Genomic DNA, 18,125 nt, shown 5'->3' with positions numbered 1-18,125 from the left:
GCCTAACTTTTTAATAGCTTGGTTGTATTGTCAGTATATTAGTGTTTTCAGTTTCTTAAATGGTAGCATCAAAACTATCATCTTTATTTACAGAGAGTCCTAAAGATTGGTGATCTGGTATGACCATCTGGTACTTTTAAGGGAGAGAACAGTAAAAACTGTATGTGCAAATATAATGTAATCTTTTATATAAAGTAGCTGATGATGACTGATTCCCAATGAAGATCTAAGAAAATTTTTTGGCAGATTAAAATAACTTCTCCAGTATGTAAATGAAAAATATCTACTTTTAAAGCACTCATTAATTTAGGGATACATACCTATTTAAAAATTATGTATTCTAAAATACCCACATCCTTTGCAGTTCTTTTTTGCATAGGTATTATGTAACTGGAAATTCCCTAATTCATACTACTTTGCCTCTTTAATATAGGGGACAGCAGTTTGCTCAGCAAATACAGCAGCAGAATCCTGAACTTATAGAACAACTGAGAAATCACATTCGGAGCAGATCATTCAGCAGCAGCACTGAAGAACATTCCTGATTAGGGACTGGGGATCCTAGCCCAGTGTGCAAACGGTTTATGAGTCTGAAATATTTGCTGTAGATAGTGGCCAAAACAAAACAACTAAAGAATAAATCTGTGTAGACAATAGGTTTAGCACCAACAGATTTGAACATAACATGACTCTTTTGTGAACAAATGACCTGTAGCCTTGTTAAGTGCTAGTATTGCACTAGACTGGGTTCCATTTTCAAACCTCCATCATATTTGTATATTATATCTAATAGCAGAGTATATTTATTGAATGACAGGGCTGTTTATTGGTGAGTTCTCCAGCTCCAAATTCCCTTAAGAATATTTTTTTCTGAAAGGGGACATCACCAAGAGGAAAGGTTTCTTATGCTGGTTTAGGATAAATATACTTTCACTGAGCAGCATGTCTGGAGGGAAGAAATTTGTTGCCTAGGTTTAGCTGTGATAGTGTTATGAGGTAATGAATATATATCATAGGGGCCAGTACCATCTTAATTGCTGCTGCTTCTGATGGGTGACAGAGAGTCTTAAGAGCTGGTAGAAAACAGTATTTGGTGGAAGGTATGTTATTTTGAAAAGAAAAAAATAGATGAGGTGAATGTATAGATGAAGATAGTATGCTCAGGTTTTCTGCATAGTTCTTCACTAACCTTGCCTGCAATTTGGTTATTGATAATATTAGCATGACCAATTATGCTAAGTACATAATAAAATACATTTAGAAATCCTTAATGGTACTGATTAGGTCAGTTATGTAACTATTCATTTTAACAGCACAATTCCCCCAGTGGTGACCTTACCATGGAAACTCTCATTTAACTACATTTAAATAAGTCAGTGGCTTGACCCTAATTAAGGATTTTCTAAGTGACATTTAATTATGTGCCCATAAATTCTGATTTTCTAAGACTCAGTAATTACTTGATGGATTACAAAAAATCTCTGTCACTAACACTGCTTGTTCATGTAATCCTCTGCTATATTTGGCTTGGCATGCCATTTTTATGCTTAACCTTAATTTGATGCAATTTAAATAAAACAGGGGACTTAAAAGTATTATATTGAAATTAGTGTTGTATTAGTGAAGTGGCATTTGGCATTAATGGTGTGGCTCTAACTATAGTGATGGGTGAGACCATTCTAACTCCAACTGGAATCATGAAATTGGCAAAGTTGAGAAGGCACATAATTAAGTGTTGTGAGGGAAAACCGAAAATTAATATAGAATTAAGTCAATAATACTGATAATGATCAGGGCCTTAATAAAATGGTTCTAAAAAGACTACTTGGTACCTTGACATTTAAACACCAACTTTTCCTTTCTTTCCCTTTGTGAGATTAGAACAATGGGTCTGTAAGAATAACCTGGAGAATTCATTAAAAAAGTAATTCAGGGACACCTTTGATTTCTATTTGATAGTTTTTGTAATAAGGCCCAGGCTTCACTATTTTAAACAGAATACCAGGTGGTTCCCAAGTAGGTCCAGACTCTAATTTCAAAACATTAGGATAGAGGTTTCTTCTCAGACCAGCAAATACCTAATGCTTGGGCTTCAGGATACAACAAAGACATATATGAGCCTACAGTTCTGGCAAGAGAAGACTGAAGCTTAAATCTTAGCCCCTCTAAGTTAAATCTATATTCCATCAAAACTAATGTAACTTTTCATGAAGTTAAATTCAATTCCTAGGGTTGAAGTGTTATACAGAATTATGTACTAATGAGTCACATGAAAGTGATGATGGCAGGAAAAAAAAGCAAACTTGATCATACTGAAAAATCAGGTACTAGCAAAACTATCTTGAGTATATTAATAACACTTTCAGATCAGATCAACAAAACTGACTAGGAAAACAGAAAGTACAAAGCAACACTTTTTAAAAAAAAAGAGGTGGTTATAACCCTGCAGATCCTGGAGACAGTAAAAGGATAATTAGAAAATACTAATACCAACTTTACCATATACCATATATTTAACAACTTAGAAGAAACAGACAAATTGCTTGTAAGGCAAAAACCACTAAAGCTCACTGAAGAATTAAATATCCTCCAGAGAAAAATATACAGGCCCAGATTTCAATAGTGAATTCTACCACAACAGGGAGAAATAATTTTATACAATTTTTCTAAATTATAAAAGAGGATACTCTTCCCAACTTAATTAGCTATTACTTTATTACCAAAATCAGACAAAGACATGAAAAAAAAAAAAAAAACCACTTTAAAACAGTATCTTGATTTGCTATTATCTATAGTTAACGCAGCCATTCTTTTGACTTGAATGAGAACTGGTATTATTTCTTCCATTTCACTTTTCCTGTTTCTTTGCTAATATACCACCAATAACAAATTCTACTTACCTGATTTTCCATTCTCTTTAAGCCATTTTTGTTCAAGTATTTCGACTACTTTGGAGTCACTGCATTGCAGGCTCTTTCAAGAAGATTTTGTGTCGTTGGACTGTGTTAGCTACTTTTATAATTATAAGAAATTCCCAAAATATTTTGACTTGTTTGGAAAATATAGTTTCAGTCTAACTAGAGAAAGAAGAAGACACTAAAGTAAAATATTTTATCTATGTTCTCCTTAGGAATAATTGACTTCTAATAACCACACTTCACTGTAGTAGCTATACCTGTTAGGATGTTATGTAAAACTTAAGATGTCTTTTTTATGCAAATGAAATTTTCATTTACTATACCAAGTTGTTTATCTAATTTTATAATGTGGTTTAAACAGGTCCTTTCTAAGATGACATTATCTAACTTTTACTTAAAAGTATGTGTCCAATTTATTGCTTATAAATGAAACTTTTTAATTAAATCATATCAGCAGATTCCAAGTAACCACTAAGCTACTTTTGAATTTGAAACAGAAGGTTCAGTCATGAGAAGAAGCTTGAAGAACAATCAAAATACCTAGAGCAGTGGCTATAAAATCTTATTTCATCATTCAATCAATCTTAAACATGCTGGAGAAAAGATAAATTTCAATTTTACACCACTTGTACTTTATTTTGCAAAGATATTTCATTAATTATTACTCCAGTGTAAGAGGAAAATCTCCTCCTGACTATAAATTTCACTTTGGACCAAACAGTTTGTCAAAGCAATAAATAATTATGCATTTAAGAAAATCCAATTTTTGTATTTGACTTAATGCACTCTTACATTTAAGAAATTATACATACATCCTTAAATTTCCATTTACCAAAATAAGAGTTTTTATTTAACAGCATATGCTTTTGTTTTCTTGACAGAATATCGAAACTTTCTATTACAATCATGTTGTAAAGTTTACATTATTAACCATCTCATTTTTTCCCCACAGTATAAGTACATACATGTAATTACATGCAGAAATAGAAAGTTTTACAAGATTAATACATGATATAAGCTCAAATATAAGAAGCTGGAAATCCTTTATACCCTATGAAAATAGATGACTTTTTTCTCAAATGGGGAAAAAAAAATCAGAAATTTTGGATTTAGAATCAGAAAATACCAGGATTCTTAGTTAAATAAAACCAATTCTGATCTGTTGTTTAACTGAAATTTACATGTGTGTTATACATAAACACAAATACATATCAGTAAAATAATTTTGAAAATAATTAGAAACACTCATACTGTGTTAGAAAGTTACACAAGGACCACCCCTGTGTTTTTCTGTAGACTGAGGAGCTAGGGGAAAAAAAAGAGGGTTAACTGAAATACTAATAAACAAAGTATTGTAAGAATTCTCAGGTTCTAGAAATAACTATCTTCTATACTGAGGTCAACAAATTATGGCCTGCACCCAAGTCCAGTCAGCTGACTGTTTTTGTAAACACCATGTGGTCCTTTGCTACTGGCTGCTCTTATTCTACAATGACAAGAGCTGAATATTTTTGATAGAACCACATTGCCTGCAAAGCCTGAAATATTTTGACAGGGTCAAAACAAAGTAAGAATATGTTCTTTACAAAACTGAAATTTTAACTTTTACAGGAAAGAAATTTAAGTAAATATACACTTATTTTTTGCTGTTAGTGTATCAATTTTACAAAGGTGACAAATCAGAAATTCCTGTGAAACTCAATGAAAAGCATACTACTGGGAATTTTCTTCAGCTTTCCACTTTAATGGCCGAAGATACCACACAGACTTGTGCGATGTCATCATACTCATATGTTCTCTTTAAGAATGTGTCTGTCAGTCTTAAGCCAGAGACGCTCTATTGAGAGAAAGAGATAGAGCTCAGTTCTCATTGGTTAATATGACAGAAGTTATGGCTAGAATAAATGACTGTGGGCTAACAATCCCCAAACTGAAATTACTAAAAAGAGAGCATACCTGCAGTCCCTGCACTGAAGACAACAGAGTAAGGGCAAGGCAGAGAGAGGAACTTGGATGTAGTTTCCCAAGCTGTCTTCCTGAAATGCCACACCAGTGGATAGAATTGGTATTGCACATTTCCAAAACCAGATCCATGGTCCTTTCACTGCTGAACAAATCAGAAAAACAGGAATAAATCTTGTTCCTTTGGCAAAGAGGTTCTGTGATATTTCTTCTTTATATTTCTTCCACTATTGCCACTGAATTTGTTTTCTGGGTACCCAGAGATAAACAACAGAAACAGAAATAAAAAGCTATTATGTCATTTTTATTTCATTTAAGATAGAATCAGGAAAATGAAATGAGATGGCATTTTTTTAAGGTTTAAAGTGGCACTGAAACTAATCTGCCTGTCTGGGTGTAGGCCTTCTGGTTCTATTATTGAACACTGGCTCCCTGGTGCTGATTTGTAAATAGCTTTGCCATTTCTCCAGATTTCAAGACATCTGTGTCTAATTTTGTAGCTATGTATACTTTCTATTTTTGTTAACTACTTCACAGGGAAGAAAAATGAACTGAATCTGGTCCTGTGATTTTGCTATTTAATCTATGGTCCTGTATTATGCAGACAATGTAGAAAATGACTGACAAGATTTAGAAGTAAACACCATTAGGTTTGTTCATTGTTAACATGAAGAGACATTTTTGCATATACACATTATTAGTTTAGAATGCTACGTTAAACTTTTAATGAGTATTTGTGTACTTTTTTTAAATAAGTGAATGCTCATAACTCTACCACTATTTATGACTACTTTCAAACCTTCAGATTCATTTTTTGAGTTTCAGATGACTCAAGTTTTAAACATCTTGAAAAAGGTATGAATTGAGATGAATGTAGAAAGTCTCAAGGTTTCAGAACATTGCAAAAAAGAAAACTTCAATGTGTTGGAAGTCAGAAAAAAGCGAGCAAGAATTACTTTAGGAGGGAACAACTGATAAGCAGTTATTTTAATTTGTATGTACATAGGGTTATGTAATCACATTTTCATAATGAGAAAACTGAAGATCTAAGAAATAATTGCTTTCTAGAAAATTTGAATCAACGTAAGTTAAAGCGAATACCAAAAGACATGGAATTTATTTTTTTACAACACTTTGCTATTTGGTCATTAATCAATTTGCTATACCTCAAAAAACCTCAAAAGAAAAAAATCTAAAAGCACACCCTAAATGCCCTGTGTGTGTTATTCCCTTAGCTCCTATACAGGTGATACTGTATTTACAATGCTGGGTAAGATACAGTCCCTTTTCCTGAATGATTCACAACCTAGTAAGAAAGAAAATAATTATAGCAATATATGAGTGTCCCTAAAAAACTACATTAAAATTTGCTATGACAGAGAGAGGAAAGATTAACTGTGTATGGGACAGTCTAGGAAGCTTTATAGGGGAAGTATTTTTGTATTTTGAAGGATGAATATTTCCTATCTTCCAAATGTCATAAAAGCAGAATGGATATGGAATTATCTAGAATTACACATTCATACTATGAGGGCTGCAATACTATCAAAATGTCCCATACTAATAATACACTCATACACTAAGTAGTAATATGAGTAACAAAACTGACAGGATGGGGATTTAATCCTATGTTTTTCTGGCTTCAAACTCTTGTGTTTGTTGCTTTGTATCAGATACTATATTCTGTTACCAAAACCCCGTTTTCCTATCTATGATTAGCCCTTATTCATAACGATAGTTTTTACATTTTTAAAACTAAAGATATAGCTCAGATATAAGTATGTCTCAGAAAAATCTATTTAAATACATTAAATCTATAATTTGTTATTCTATAAGAACCTACCAAAATTCATGCTTTATTAATCTGAAGTGGGAAGGAAATGTAAACAATGAAAAGAACATGAACTTTGAAGTCAAATATACCTAGTTTCAAATTTTGGCCCTTCCTTTTCTGGCTCTCTGAACTTGAATAAGTCACTAAACCTCTGTGTTGGCTTTTTCTTGCTTAGAAAGTGCATAATTAATACCAACCTCTAAGGTTATGATACATGAATGAAATAAAATACAGAACATGCCTAGTAGAGTAGGAACTCAACAATAGGTAATATACAGCTACCAGATGAAAAACTTTGCAACAGTTAACATCAACATCAAGAGGGCTACATGTCAAAAGGAAACTTAAAAGGAGACAGCATATTTAAAAGATTTTAAAATAATTTTTTTAGGTAATGAAGAAAGGTTATCTACCCACAAATATTGGCATTACCTGCAATTTGTTATTTTACAGGTAATATGAAAAGGTTCTTCTAGGTTTACAGTATCTGGGATTGCCTCCAGAGATAACCTAACATCTCCATAACCTGGAGCCTAAGAGAAAAAGCAACACAGTTAACATACATCTATTACAAAACCTCTTAATTTAAATGAAGGTAACACACTAACACATTCACTCAATAGTTGCTGGGCCTCCAAGCTGATGTTCTGAGAAAATACTCACTTTTCTACTATTCTTGATTCTTTCTTTTGTTGCTGCCACCGTTAGAACAGCACTACAGACTGACCATTTTTGCTATAACTAGTCCATGTTTAGCAGAATTAAGATGAATGTCATAGGTAAACAGTAAAGAAATTTCAGGGGGTTTGAACTTAAAAGGATGCTTTCCAGAGATAATGTAGTTTAATCATGTATCACTATAAATAGTAAGGTTACTGTCTAAACAAAAAGGAGAGATCATTTTGAAACAATTCATAAAGAAAAGCATGTGTGTTCACAAGACATGGTCAGGGATGGGCCACAGAAACATCAGGGTTTAGAACAAGCAATGGCAGGATGGTAGCTCAGCTGTATTTTAAAATAGGCCCTAGTGATAATCTTTACTTTTTCGTTTCAATTACCACTGACAATAAAAATAAATTTTAAAATAGAACATTAAGAATCAGGAGAATTAAGATAATTCTGTAGCATATTCACACTAGCACATGAAAAAGAAGGAGTTATCCCAACTTGGAGCAGAAATCAGGTAAAATATACATCCAAAGCTTTCATGGTGTCTTCAGTGGCACTCACCTGAATTTCAGATGACTCAGATATTAAACACCTTAAAAAAGGTATGAATTGAGTAGGGTGAAGGTAATAAATTCTAGTTTTGGGACACTGCAAGAGGGAAATTTTAATGTGCAAATGATGACCAGTGAGATGACCAACAGTACGAATTACCATTGGAGGGAACCATGGATAAGCAGATTATTTTGCTTGGTATAGTTTAAAAAAAAAAAAAAAAAAAAAAAGGAAATGTATTAAGGATAAATTAACATTTAAACATTTTTCATACATATTAATACCAATTTTAAACCTCAAAGACCAGTGAAATTATTATTCTAGTAATACTATTTTATAGTGCTCTGACATGACAGAACTAGGAAAATTTAAGTTGCTCTATCTGACACTCAATGCCAAAATCCCCACTGTGGTTTTCTTCCAGACTCACCATTCTTTGAAGTTGGCTGGTCTGTAATCTTCCCCTTTCCCCTAGATTTGTTTTCCACACTATGTCCAACTTTCCAATTACTGTTACTCCCTTAATAATGCCTGCTTTTTCTGCAAACTCCTTCTTGGGCTTTAGGCAGTACAAATACTGTCGTGTATCCATTGGCTGCAAATATGCTCTTGATCCAAACGTTGTTACACTGAGAGAGGTGGAGATAGAAATGGAGACAATTCGCTAACATTTTTAAAAGGAAAAACTATGGCTTTAAATATACCTTTGGACAGAAAGTGGATGAATTACCATCCAAAGATCAAGAACAGATTTGTGGTTTCAAAATAAATGAATAGGACTCGTACTGAGAGTGTTTACTTTTTAAAATTCTTTTTTAGTTGATACGGAAAATCTTGAGGTTCTTTATAGTAGATAAGATTACCTAAAATATTAGACAGGTATCAATTAACTATAAATGCAGCAGAATCAAAACCTTAAGTGGGGAGTGGGTAAACTGGGTAAAGGGAATCAACTGCATGGTTATGAGTGGAAACTAAACTTGATGGTGATCACAAAGTAGTATTTACAGATATTGAATTACATGCTTTAAACCAGTGTTACTTTGGAAAAAAAAATTAGAGCCTTAAGTATACTGTCCTGTTTCTCTAAAATTACAAAAGACAATATAGTTTAGAATAAGAAATGTAGCCATCTAAATTAATCATTTTCAAAATGAACAGAAAAAGAATGGAATATTATTGTTTTCCTCATTGGGGCTGTAGGAGGTTATGAACTTTTCTGCACCTAACCACCATAATAAAAGTAAAATATACATACTTTCTTATGCATATTAATGTCAACCCCACATTTATTATTCCTCTTCTTACTTGTAGAAAGAGATTTTATTTTCACACAGGAAAAAATTAAACGATACATTTCTATGCCCTGCTTTTTGATATGAAGAGAACATTTCATCTTAAAACTCACCCTCATGAATAGTGCTAAGTGAAGTAAGTCAGGAGAAAGACAAATAGCAGATGGTTTCACTTACATGTGGAAATCAGAAAAAGAACAAAGGGTCAGACAAAACCATACTAATAACAAACCCTAGATACCTCACAATGAAATTTAGGCTATAAGATGGGAGGGAAGAGGGGGTAAAACACAGTGGTGGGGGGAGCAATGAACTGTGGTGGAGGACTGGTGCCTTGGTGATGGGTGTGATGTGGTGTGGTGACATGTCTGGGGAGGTTTGATCCTATGCCTCTGAAGCACATACGGTGTTATGAACCATTGTTATCTCAATGGAAACAAAAAACTAAAAACCTCACCCCGATTCTTACCCTTTCCAACTTCATCATTCCTTTCCATACCTCTGTTTTCTTTTTTGCAGGTTAAGGAAGAAAGATTTCATATTTACCTCACTGAATTATCATGAAAATTAAAAGAAAAAATACTTCAAATATTGAACACAAAATGCAAATGGCTTATCTTTACTTGGAGGGAGGGATTAAATAGGTGAGCACAAGAGACTTTTAGGGCAGTGAAACTATTCTGTATAATATAGTGTCATTTTATCTGTTAAAATCCACAGAATGTACAATATAAGAGTGAACCCTAAAATGGGCTGTGGTTAATAAGTATTAATACTGGCTCTGTAACAAATGTGCCAACGTAAAAGAAGATGTAAATAACAGGACAAGTAGTGAGTGAGGAGAGGAACATATGGAATTCTGTGCTTTTTGATAAAATTTCCTGTGAACATAAAACTTCTCTAAAAAAATTAAATCTATTCATTAAAAAAGTTATAAACTACCTAAAAGGAATGGGTATTAGAAGGGTTTTTAATCTTTCAAAATAAGAACACTTCATAGTTCATATTTACCATTCTCCATCTTGGTTGACTGAATTTAATTCTGCAACATTGTACATTATAGATGGTTCCAATGAAACTTTCTCCATAAACATGGGTGAAGTTGTAATATTTTGAATCTGGGCTTCCAGAAATACTTCATCAGTCTGAAGATACGAAAAAAAATATCCACCAAAGAGTGATGGTATTTAAAATATGTACCTCAACAAAAATACCTTATCTATATGAAAAAATATATTACCACAAATGTGATTAGTTCATGCCTGCAAATCAAAATTATAATAATTAATGCAAGAAGTCTTCATCCTAATGTAATTAACAGGGGCAAAGAGTCAAGTGTTAGTCAACCGATACTTGTCAAACAATGGATGGGGGATAATTATAATATTTTTTGTACTGACATCCAAAAATAATTTTCATTGGGAATTTCATTCACAAATATCTCAAATCATCTAGTAAGTCATTAAAAATGTTAAAATGAAATTCAATATAATGAATATATCTGTGTACCTATCACTTAAGTGATATAATTATGTCTTCTTTATAAATATTCTGGCATAATGTAACTTAAGTTCTCATATTCAATTTAGATAGTACAGGAATCACTTGTATCATGAAAAATCTATTTTATAATCTTATAGGATTTAACTTTTTTTAAAGATTTATTTATTTATGTATATAAGAGCTGGGTGTAGGCCATAGGTGTGTGTGTGTGGGAGAAGATTCACCAGAGACAGAGTGGGAAGCAGAGCAGGCATACTGACTGAAATACACTGCTGAGAGGAGCAGCAGGCAAGACAGGAGAGGTCTGCTGCACCAGGTGGGTCAGCTCCCTGGCTGGGATCAAACTTGTGCTGCGGTGGCTACCTAGTGCTGAGCTTCATAGTAGCTTCATAGTGCTGAGACTTAACCCCTTGCACCACCAGGGAGGCCACAGATTTAACTTTTAATGAAAGTAAATTATGGTGGTCACTGGTGATTTCTTGATTCATTTAAATGTATATCTAGGGCTAATATAATGTGAATTATACCTGACAAACTTACAAGCTTTTAAATCAAACAAAAGGTATTTTATAGCCTTACAAATAAATTTGAAACTGAGGCTATTCAACACCATTTAAGTCAATGGGTAACTTAAATATGTACTTTAATATAAATGTTTTGTTTCCTGGTTATTTATGCTAAACATCCTTTTTATGCTTTTTGGTTGTTATTTTGTGTGTATAGTAGTTCCCCCTTTATCTGTGGTACAGTTTAAATTACCTGTGATCAAGTGCAGTCTGAAAATATTATCTACAATATATTTTGAGAGACTACATTTGCATGACTTTTACTATAGTGTATTGTTATAATTGCTCTATTTAATTATTACTTGTTACTCTTATTGTGCCTAATTTATAAATTAAACTTTATGATAGGTATGTACATACAGCAAAAAAAAAAAAAAAATGTCTACTTAGAGTTTGGTAATATCCATGGTTCAAAGCCACTCACTGGGAGTTTTGGAAGCTAAGTACCATAGATAAGGGGGAGGCTGCTAAGGATAACAGACTACATTGGTTCAATTTTGAAACAAGTTTATAGAAAAATGATGTACTTAAGAATATCTTGAACTTTGTTCAAAGTTTCACAGATATATAAAGAAATAAAAAAAAACAAACTGATAAAAGTTTTGGTACTTAATGAGCTTTTCAATACTGGATACATGAAAATGGAAATAATTTATAAAAATATAATAATGAAGTTATGATTTAATGTATTACTACTTAAAATAAGACGCTCTTTTGTCCTTAGCACATGTGCACAAATGAAAATGGAAATAGAATGATCTATCCATTTAAAAATGTACCTCTTAAGTACTTTTTCTCAAAAAAAGTATATATATCCCATAATCCATTGCTTCAAAAAAATAACCATAAACCCACATTTCAATTTTAAAAATGAAATTTTCTGCATAAATTTAGGAAGAACTTAGATTAAATGGAAGAAAAATAAGCAGCATAATGGAAAATTAAAGTTAGTCTGAACAGTTAGTATAAAGTAATTTAACACTTGAAAAATTAGGATAAATAAGAAGTTAAGATTTATGGCAGATGTTTGTATGGAGATGATGTGACATAAGCAAGTGCTTATTTTTTAAATAGAAATTTAAAAATCTGATTTTAGCCAACTTGAGGAAATTTGATTTTCTTCCGTCACTGTTGTCAAAGGGCCATCCTTACCTGACCCAGACTTAACACTAGAACTACTGTGCATTGAAGATGAATTTCAAACTAGACAGCTTATTAAAAAATTGAAGTATGGTGAGGTAATTTTCAGTAAGATGTTGAAATTACAAGGTTATTTTGAACAAAGTTAACAAATCTTTCTTAAAAAAAACACCAAAAGGGGAACACAAAAATGAGAATATAACTATTTCAATATGACAATTTAGTCTTTGATTTAATTTTTCCCCTACACAAGAAAATACAATATAAAAAGTACAAATTATATATATATCTGTTTGAAGTCGCATAGGTGGTATTCACAACTAACTATTTTTCCATTATGTTTTGTAAGGAGAGATTAATTAGGCAGACAGTAAAAACAAGGTGAGTAAGAAAGCATATAAATTTATAATAAAAAATCAAATTACCACAGAACTGAGGTCACTCTAATGGAAAAATAAAAAAGAAAAATTAGAAAAATCAGAATTAAATGTTAAAGAAAAAAGAATAACTTATTTAAAATGAAATGCATTTCTGCATTTTTTTAATTACTAAACAAGACAGCATTAGTAAAACAAGAAATAAACAGAAAGCAACATAAATATGACAAATCTTTTTTAAAAAGGTGAAACTGCTAAGGTTATATGAACAGAGAAGAACAATAAGGTGAGTGACTATTTCAATAAGAGCAAATATTCAATGGCACATATTAGGGGAGAGAGATATATCTCTACTTTCTAGTTTTATAAATTCTTTACCTAGATCATAATTCTTATAGATTACTTAGGCTGGGTATACACAATGCTCCACATTCAGTAGATTGACACTGTGCAGCTTCTCCTAAATTTAGCCAATAACAGATCCTTTTTTCAAGGAACATCTTGGTCAATTAGACTTCCATGGGTCACATTCTAGGGAATGCTTGGCTAGTGTACTTCAGACAATTGAGAGTTTTAGTCTTTTTTAGATACATATTTTTTAAAGCTATTTATCAAAGGCCATCTCAAATGTCACCTCTTATATCAAACACAGAAATAATTTTTCATCTGTTCCCAGCATATAAGTACACTCATTTAGTGATGTGGGTGGGGAGAGGTACTTATATGTCATGTCAGTCCTCGAACTAGACCTAAGATCCTGGAGCACTGGGAAGCTATTCAGTATATTTATTTCTCTTCAATACCTGGCATGCAGCACTGTACTTAGCAACTGAGCAAATGTTTGAATCCTAGCTTCTAATGTCACCATTCTTCTTGTAAGGTTTTCCTATTTTAGAAGACTACAACAAAATTTCTCATGAAACTTGTTTTCCTTTAAGTGATTCACGTATTATTGGAATTATTAGATACAGTATAAAAACCTTATGTTGAGACAAACATGGGACTAATTATGGTCATTCTGTAAGGTATCATTTACTGAAATTAGTGTGGTATACTAATTCCTATAATCTACTTGAATTTCCAACTTGGAGTAAAAACAGTTTGTCTCATTCTACAGGCTGACCAGTATTTGTTTGCCTAATAGGTAATACAGAGTATCTGTATCTCACAGACTATAATATAGGACTTATAAAATATCCTAAAGAGCCCCTAAATACTATCTGTTCACTATAAGTTTTTAAAGTGTGTATTTTCAGAAGTTCAGAATTTTACTAAAATTTTTTTAATTGAAGTTTGTTCGCAAAGTTTAGATTAAATGTTATGCCTACATGTAATGTTAACTGAGAAAGGAAGCAAACAAAATTGTTACTATGATTATACAGAATATTATTTACAAACCAGTAAAGACTGAACGAATACAGATTAGTGAAATATCAGTTACTTGCTGGTATGGTGGGATTGTGGGTTTTATTCTTTTGGGGGAGTATGTCACATATAATATTCATGGACTACCTAGCAACTTAAAAAAAAACTATTTGTAAATCACTTTAAATATCAGTGTTATAAAACTTCACAAAGATCTCATGTACTACCACATGTTAAAACTTAAATAGCTTTATGTGTGCCTTACTAGGTGCCAGTTAGAGAGAAAAATGGACCCACTGATAACCCTTAATTTTAATTTTCTAACTTATCCAACTAAAGAGTTAACATTCACCCCTTACTGTGAATAAAATCTTTTCTAGTAAAATGATATAGTAATACTATTTAAAATCCAGCAAGCTGAATAATTTTATACTATACTCATCAACAGTATAGTATTAGTAACAAGCAAGGTAGAACATATCTAGTATCCCAACTTCCCTACTCATAAAAGCATCTAGTAATCTCCTTGCTCAGACTGTAAACTCCCAGCTGATACATATGCTCATCACTATGTACTCAATATTCCAATTGCATTTGCAACTCTGCTTGGAATGCCTTCTCTGCACTGACATTTTGATATCTTCAACATCAATTTCTCATAGATTTTGCTACAAGTTTGCTCCTCTTCCATAAAACTTCCAACTACTCCAAAAATTAAATCCGTAAAGTTTCTGTAACACATCTTTTTCATCTTTCTCTTTAGACTCACTCTATACTATATGAGGTAGTTTTGTTATTTTATGTACTTATTTCTTTTCACCTTAAGTCTTTTCTGTAGTTCAAATTTCTTATCTTAGACATCTTTAGTATTTTTACTTGTATTACAAACATTATGCTGAATAAAAACTCAGATACTGATGGCAAAAATAAATACCAAATTTGACACTATAGCACATTTCATCTGTTTGTAGAATAATAAAGGTATAATCTTTGTTTCAAAATACTGTATTTGAGTATTTTTGCATTTATCATTGTGATATGAAACACATGATTATGTGGGGTATAGGACCCTCAAGAAACCTGCCTTTTAAAAGCCAGGATTATACAAAAGATACCCAAGCAATAAAACCTTACTCCTAAGGCAAATTCTATTTTACCTCTTTTATTTGGATAGAAGACAGATTATCTTTAATTCTAAAAGATTATTTTTGCCTAACTTGCTTCTTCAAAAGAGAATTTCAAGCTATTCACCAAGCTCAGTAACCTAACTTCTGCCTGGTGCCCTGCCTTCTCAAAACAAAGAATTTAATGTGCTGAGCTTATCAATATTTTTTCATGTAAATATCAAGTCTTTTTTACTATAGGGCTAGATCTTATTTTTGTAATACTGGAACCACATTATATTAAACAGATTTCTAATGTTTTTAGACAGTAACAACAACTATTAGATGGAATTATGGGGCAATCATACGATGAAAAGGAGTTAAAGTCTCACAAAATTAACAAGAAGAATAAAAATCAAGCCATCATAATTCCATGCCAACTGAAGATTAAAGGACGTCCACAACAAAGTTATTTGTTTTTGACTGAAGATTATGCTCATTTTTTGATAATTTTAAGTCATATCAGTAATCTATTTCTATGTGAATAATGTAATACAACAGAATTTTAGTCAATTAAGATCTTAATGTTTAATTTGCATCTCATTAAGTGCCCAATACTTACCTCTGCATTGTAAAATTTGGTTTTCACATCCAATGGTTTGAGAACCTAGGTGAATAAAGCATATGTCAGAGATTCTTTATCGGACCATTTATTTTTGTTTCTTTTAAATTACAGGGTTTAAAGTCATCAAAGGCTTTCTTCAATATTATTTATAAGAGAATTTTCTAAAGAATATGCAATGCTCTTGCAAAACCACACATAGACACACACACACAATCCTAAATGCATTTTTTAAAAAGCAGCCATAATTTCTTGATTGAGTGATAGGTGCATGAGTATTCACTTCATACATTATGCTAGGCTGGCCACATATATTTAAATGTATTTCTCTATATATTTCAAAAAAATGCTTACCAAAATAAGCAACCAAAGAAACTTTTATCTTCTCTTAAAAGGCATGTAAAATCCTAAATAAGTGATGTAGTCAAATAATAGCAAATATTCCCCCTGGTGATAATGCAGTTTCTTCCATTTACATAATTTTTCATTTTTGCACAATGTATACATTTTCATTTTGGTTATATTCCCCATACAATTGCACCCTCCCTTATTTTGACCCTAATCCTTCCCTTCCTCTACCCCCAGTGTGGTTTATAGTTGCTTGTTGATTTTGACTTTCACTTTGTATTAATTAGTCTTTTTCTTGGTCCCTTATTTAGGTTTTCTAAAATCCCGCTATAAGTGAGACCATCTGGTATTTTTTTTTCTTTCTGACTTACTTCGCTGAGCATGATCCCTTCTAGCTCCATCCATGTTGCTGCAAACTGCATGTGTTTATCTTTTTTGATTGCTGAGTAATATTCCATTGACATACATATTTGTTAAACCAATGGTTTTAAACCAGGTTTGACCAAAGACTTGAAAAACTGTTAACAAATACAAAATTCTCTCTAAAATTTCAGTTAACTTTAAGTCCCTGAAGGAAGCTTGTTACAAATAAATAATCTGCAAACATTTCTTTAGAAATCTGATACTATACTTATTTTATTCTTCTTCTAGATTCCTAAGTGTTTCTGCAAAGTCAGAAAAAGAAATTTCATTTGATAAAAATATCAAATTCATTATAAAAACATTACATTGGCAATGATAATTTGTTTTTATTTAATTTAATTTAGTCTGAGTTTAGACTGTTAGTAACATGACACATTAAAAAAAGTTAAGCTATTTGCTTTATATGAAGTCCATTTTCATTGCATATAAGTAAGAGTAACTGTATACTTTTCCAGGGGGAAAAAGGTATCTAAACATTAATTACCATTGTCATATTTAATACCTGAAATTTGAAGAATTTTCTAAAGTACATTTTTTCTCCTCCCTGAGTTGTATAACTCACTGCACACACCAAGCTGAAACAGAAAAAAATTGTCTTAATGGTTTTGAATCATTTTTAATTTTGTTTAATAGCAAATCTAATACACCTCAGTTCCATATACAAACTTGGAAAATATTTATACCCCAATAATGTGGAAGTGCGGCAGAGTAAGTCTAGCACAGGGAAAAAAAAAACAAAACTCCAGCATATATGATAAAATTACATGAACACAAATGCTCTGATTAGCAAAATTTTAAGATATACTATTTTTGAAAGAGGAAGTCAGAAATTTCTCCTTCAAAGGGGGACATATATTTAAAAATAAATCTCAAAAAAAAAGCAATTACTTATAAGTAATAGTTTTATGTAAAAAAAGTTTATATGCTCTAGAAGAAAATAAAGAAATTGAAAATATTCTAGGGTGGAAAAAGATTTTAAAATAAATGCAATGGAAAGGAAAAACTTAAAAATTTATAAATTAAGAAATCAGAAACACTAAAAAAATTAAAAAGCTGACAGCAGATGAATCATAATAATAATTATATATGCATCTACCAACTACATCCAAAATGCATGAAATAAAAACCGACACATTTGAAGGAAGAAATAAAAACTTAATTTCCAATTACTTGAAATAGAACTTGAACTTAATAATAGAGTAAGACATTACTTCTGAATATAAAAATAAAATGGATTACAAAGGACGAATGTGAACAAATTAGATAATTTCGATCAAATGGACAAATGAATAAATTCTTATATAAATCCATAGATTCTTTTTTTTTTTAAAGACTGATTTATTTGCACACAAGAGCTGGGGTAGAGGCCAGAGATGCAGTGGGTGAGAGGATTCAACAGAGACAGAGTGAGGAACAGAACAGGCAGATCGACTGAAGTACACTGC

General features: G+C 31.8%; 2 protein-coding genes across 12 annotated transcripts in view; one reads left to right on the top strand and one right to left on the bottom strand.

Moving 5' to 3' along the window:
- SGTB (small glutamine rich tetratricopeptide repeat co-chaperone beta) overlaps positions 1 to 11,918 on the top strand; it is a 32,956-nt gene extending 21,038 nt beyond the window's left edge. For all 4 annotated transcript variants that reach the window (XM_054688476.1, XM_037530590.2, XM_037530591.2 and 1 more), the window contains exon 11: positions 434 to 11,918. In XM_054688476.1, coding sequence (XP_054544451.1) covers positions 434 to 545 — 112 coding nt within the window. In that variant the 3' untranslated portion in view covers positions 546 to 11,918. The remainder of the gene's footprint in view (positions 1 to 433) is intronic.
- TRAPPC13 (trafficking protein particle complex subunit 13) overlaps positions 4,497 to 18,125 on the bottom strand; it is a 42,215-nt gene continuing 28,586 nt past the window's right edge. For 2 of the 8 annotated variants that reach the window (XM_037530580.2, XM_037530584.2), the window contains 8 exons: positions 17,183 to 17,255; positions 15,910 to 15,954; positions 12,868 to 12,885; positions 10,245 to 10,378; positions 8,369 to 8,567; positions 7,147 to 7,247; positions 4,875 to 5,025; positions 4,497 to 4,755 (listed from right to left, as the gene is read on the bottom strand). In XM_037530580.2, the coding sequence (XP_037386477.1) occupies positions 4,648 to 4,755; positions 4,875 to 5,025; positions 7,147 to 7,247; positions 8,369 to 8,567; positions 10,245 to 10,378; positions 12,868 to 12,885; positions 15,910 to 15,954; positions 17,183 to 17,255 (829 nt within the window). In that variant the 3' untranslated portion in view covers positions 4,497 to 4,647. The remainder of the gene's footprint in view (positions 4,756 to 4,874; positions 5,026 to 7,146; positions 7,248 to 8,368; positions 8,568 to 10,244; positions 10,379 to 12,867; positions 12,886 to 15,909; positions 15,955 to 17,182; positions 17,256 to 18,125) is intronic. The other 6 variants (XM_037530581.2, XM_037530585.2, XM_037530582.2 and 3 more) reach the window with 3 other exon arrangements.

This window comes from Talpa occidentalis, unplaced genomic scaffold (genome assembly GCF_014898055.3).
Source record: "Talpa occidentalis isolate TD23 unplaced genomic scaffold, MPIMG_talOcc4v2.1 talOcc4.6, whole genome shotgun sequence".
NCBI classification, from domain to species: Eukaryota; Metazoa; Chordata; class Mammalia; order Eulipotyphla; family Talpidae; genus Talpa; species Talpa occidentalis.
Note: the sequence above shows the minus strand (reverse complement) of the source record. Positions and strands in the feature narration are given on the sequence as shown.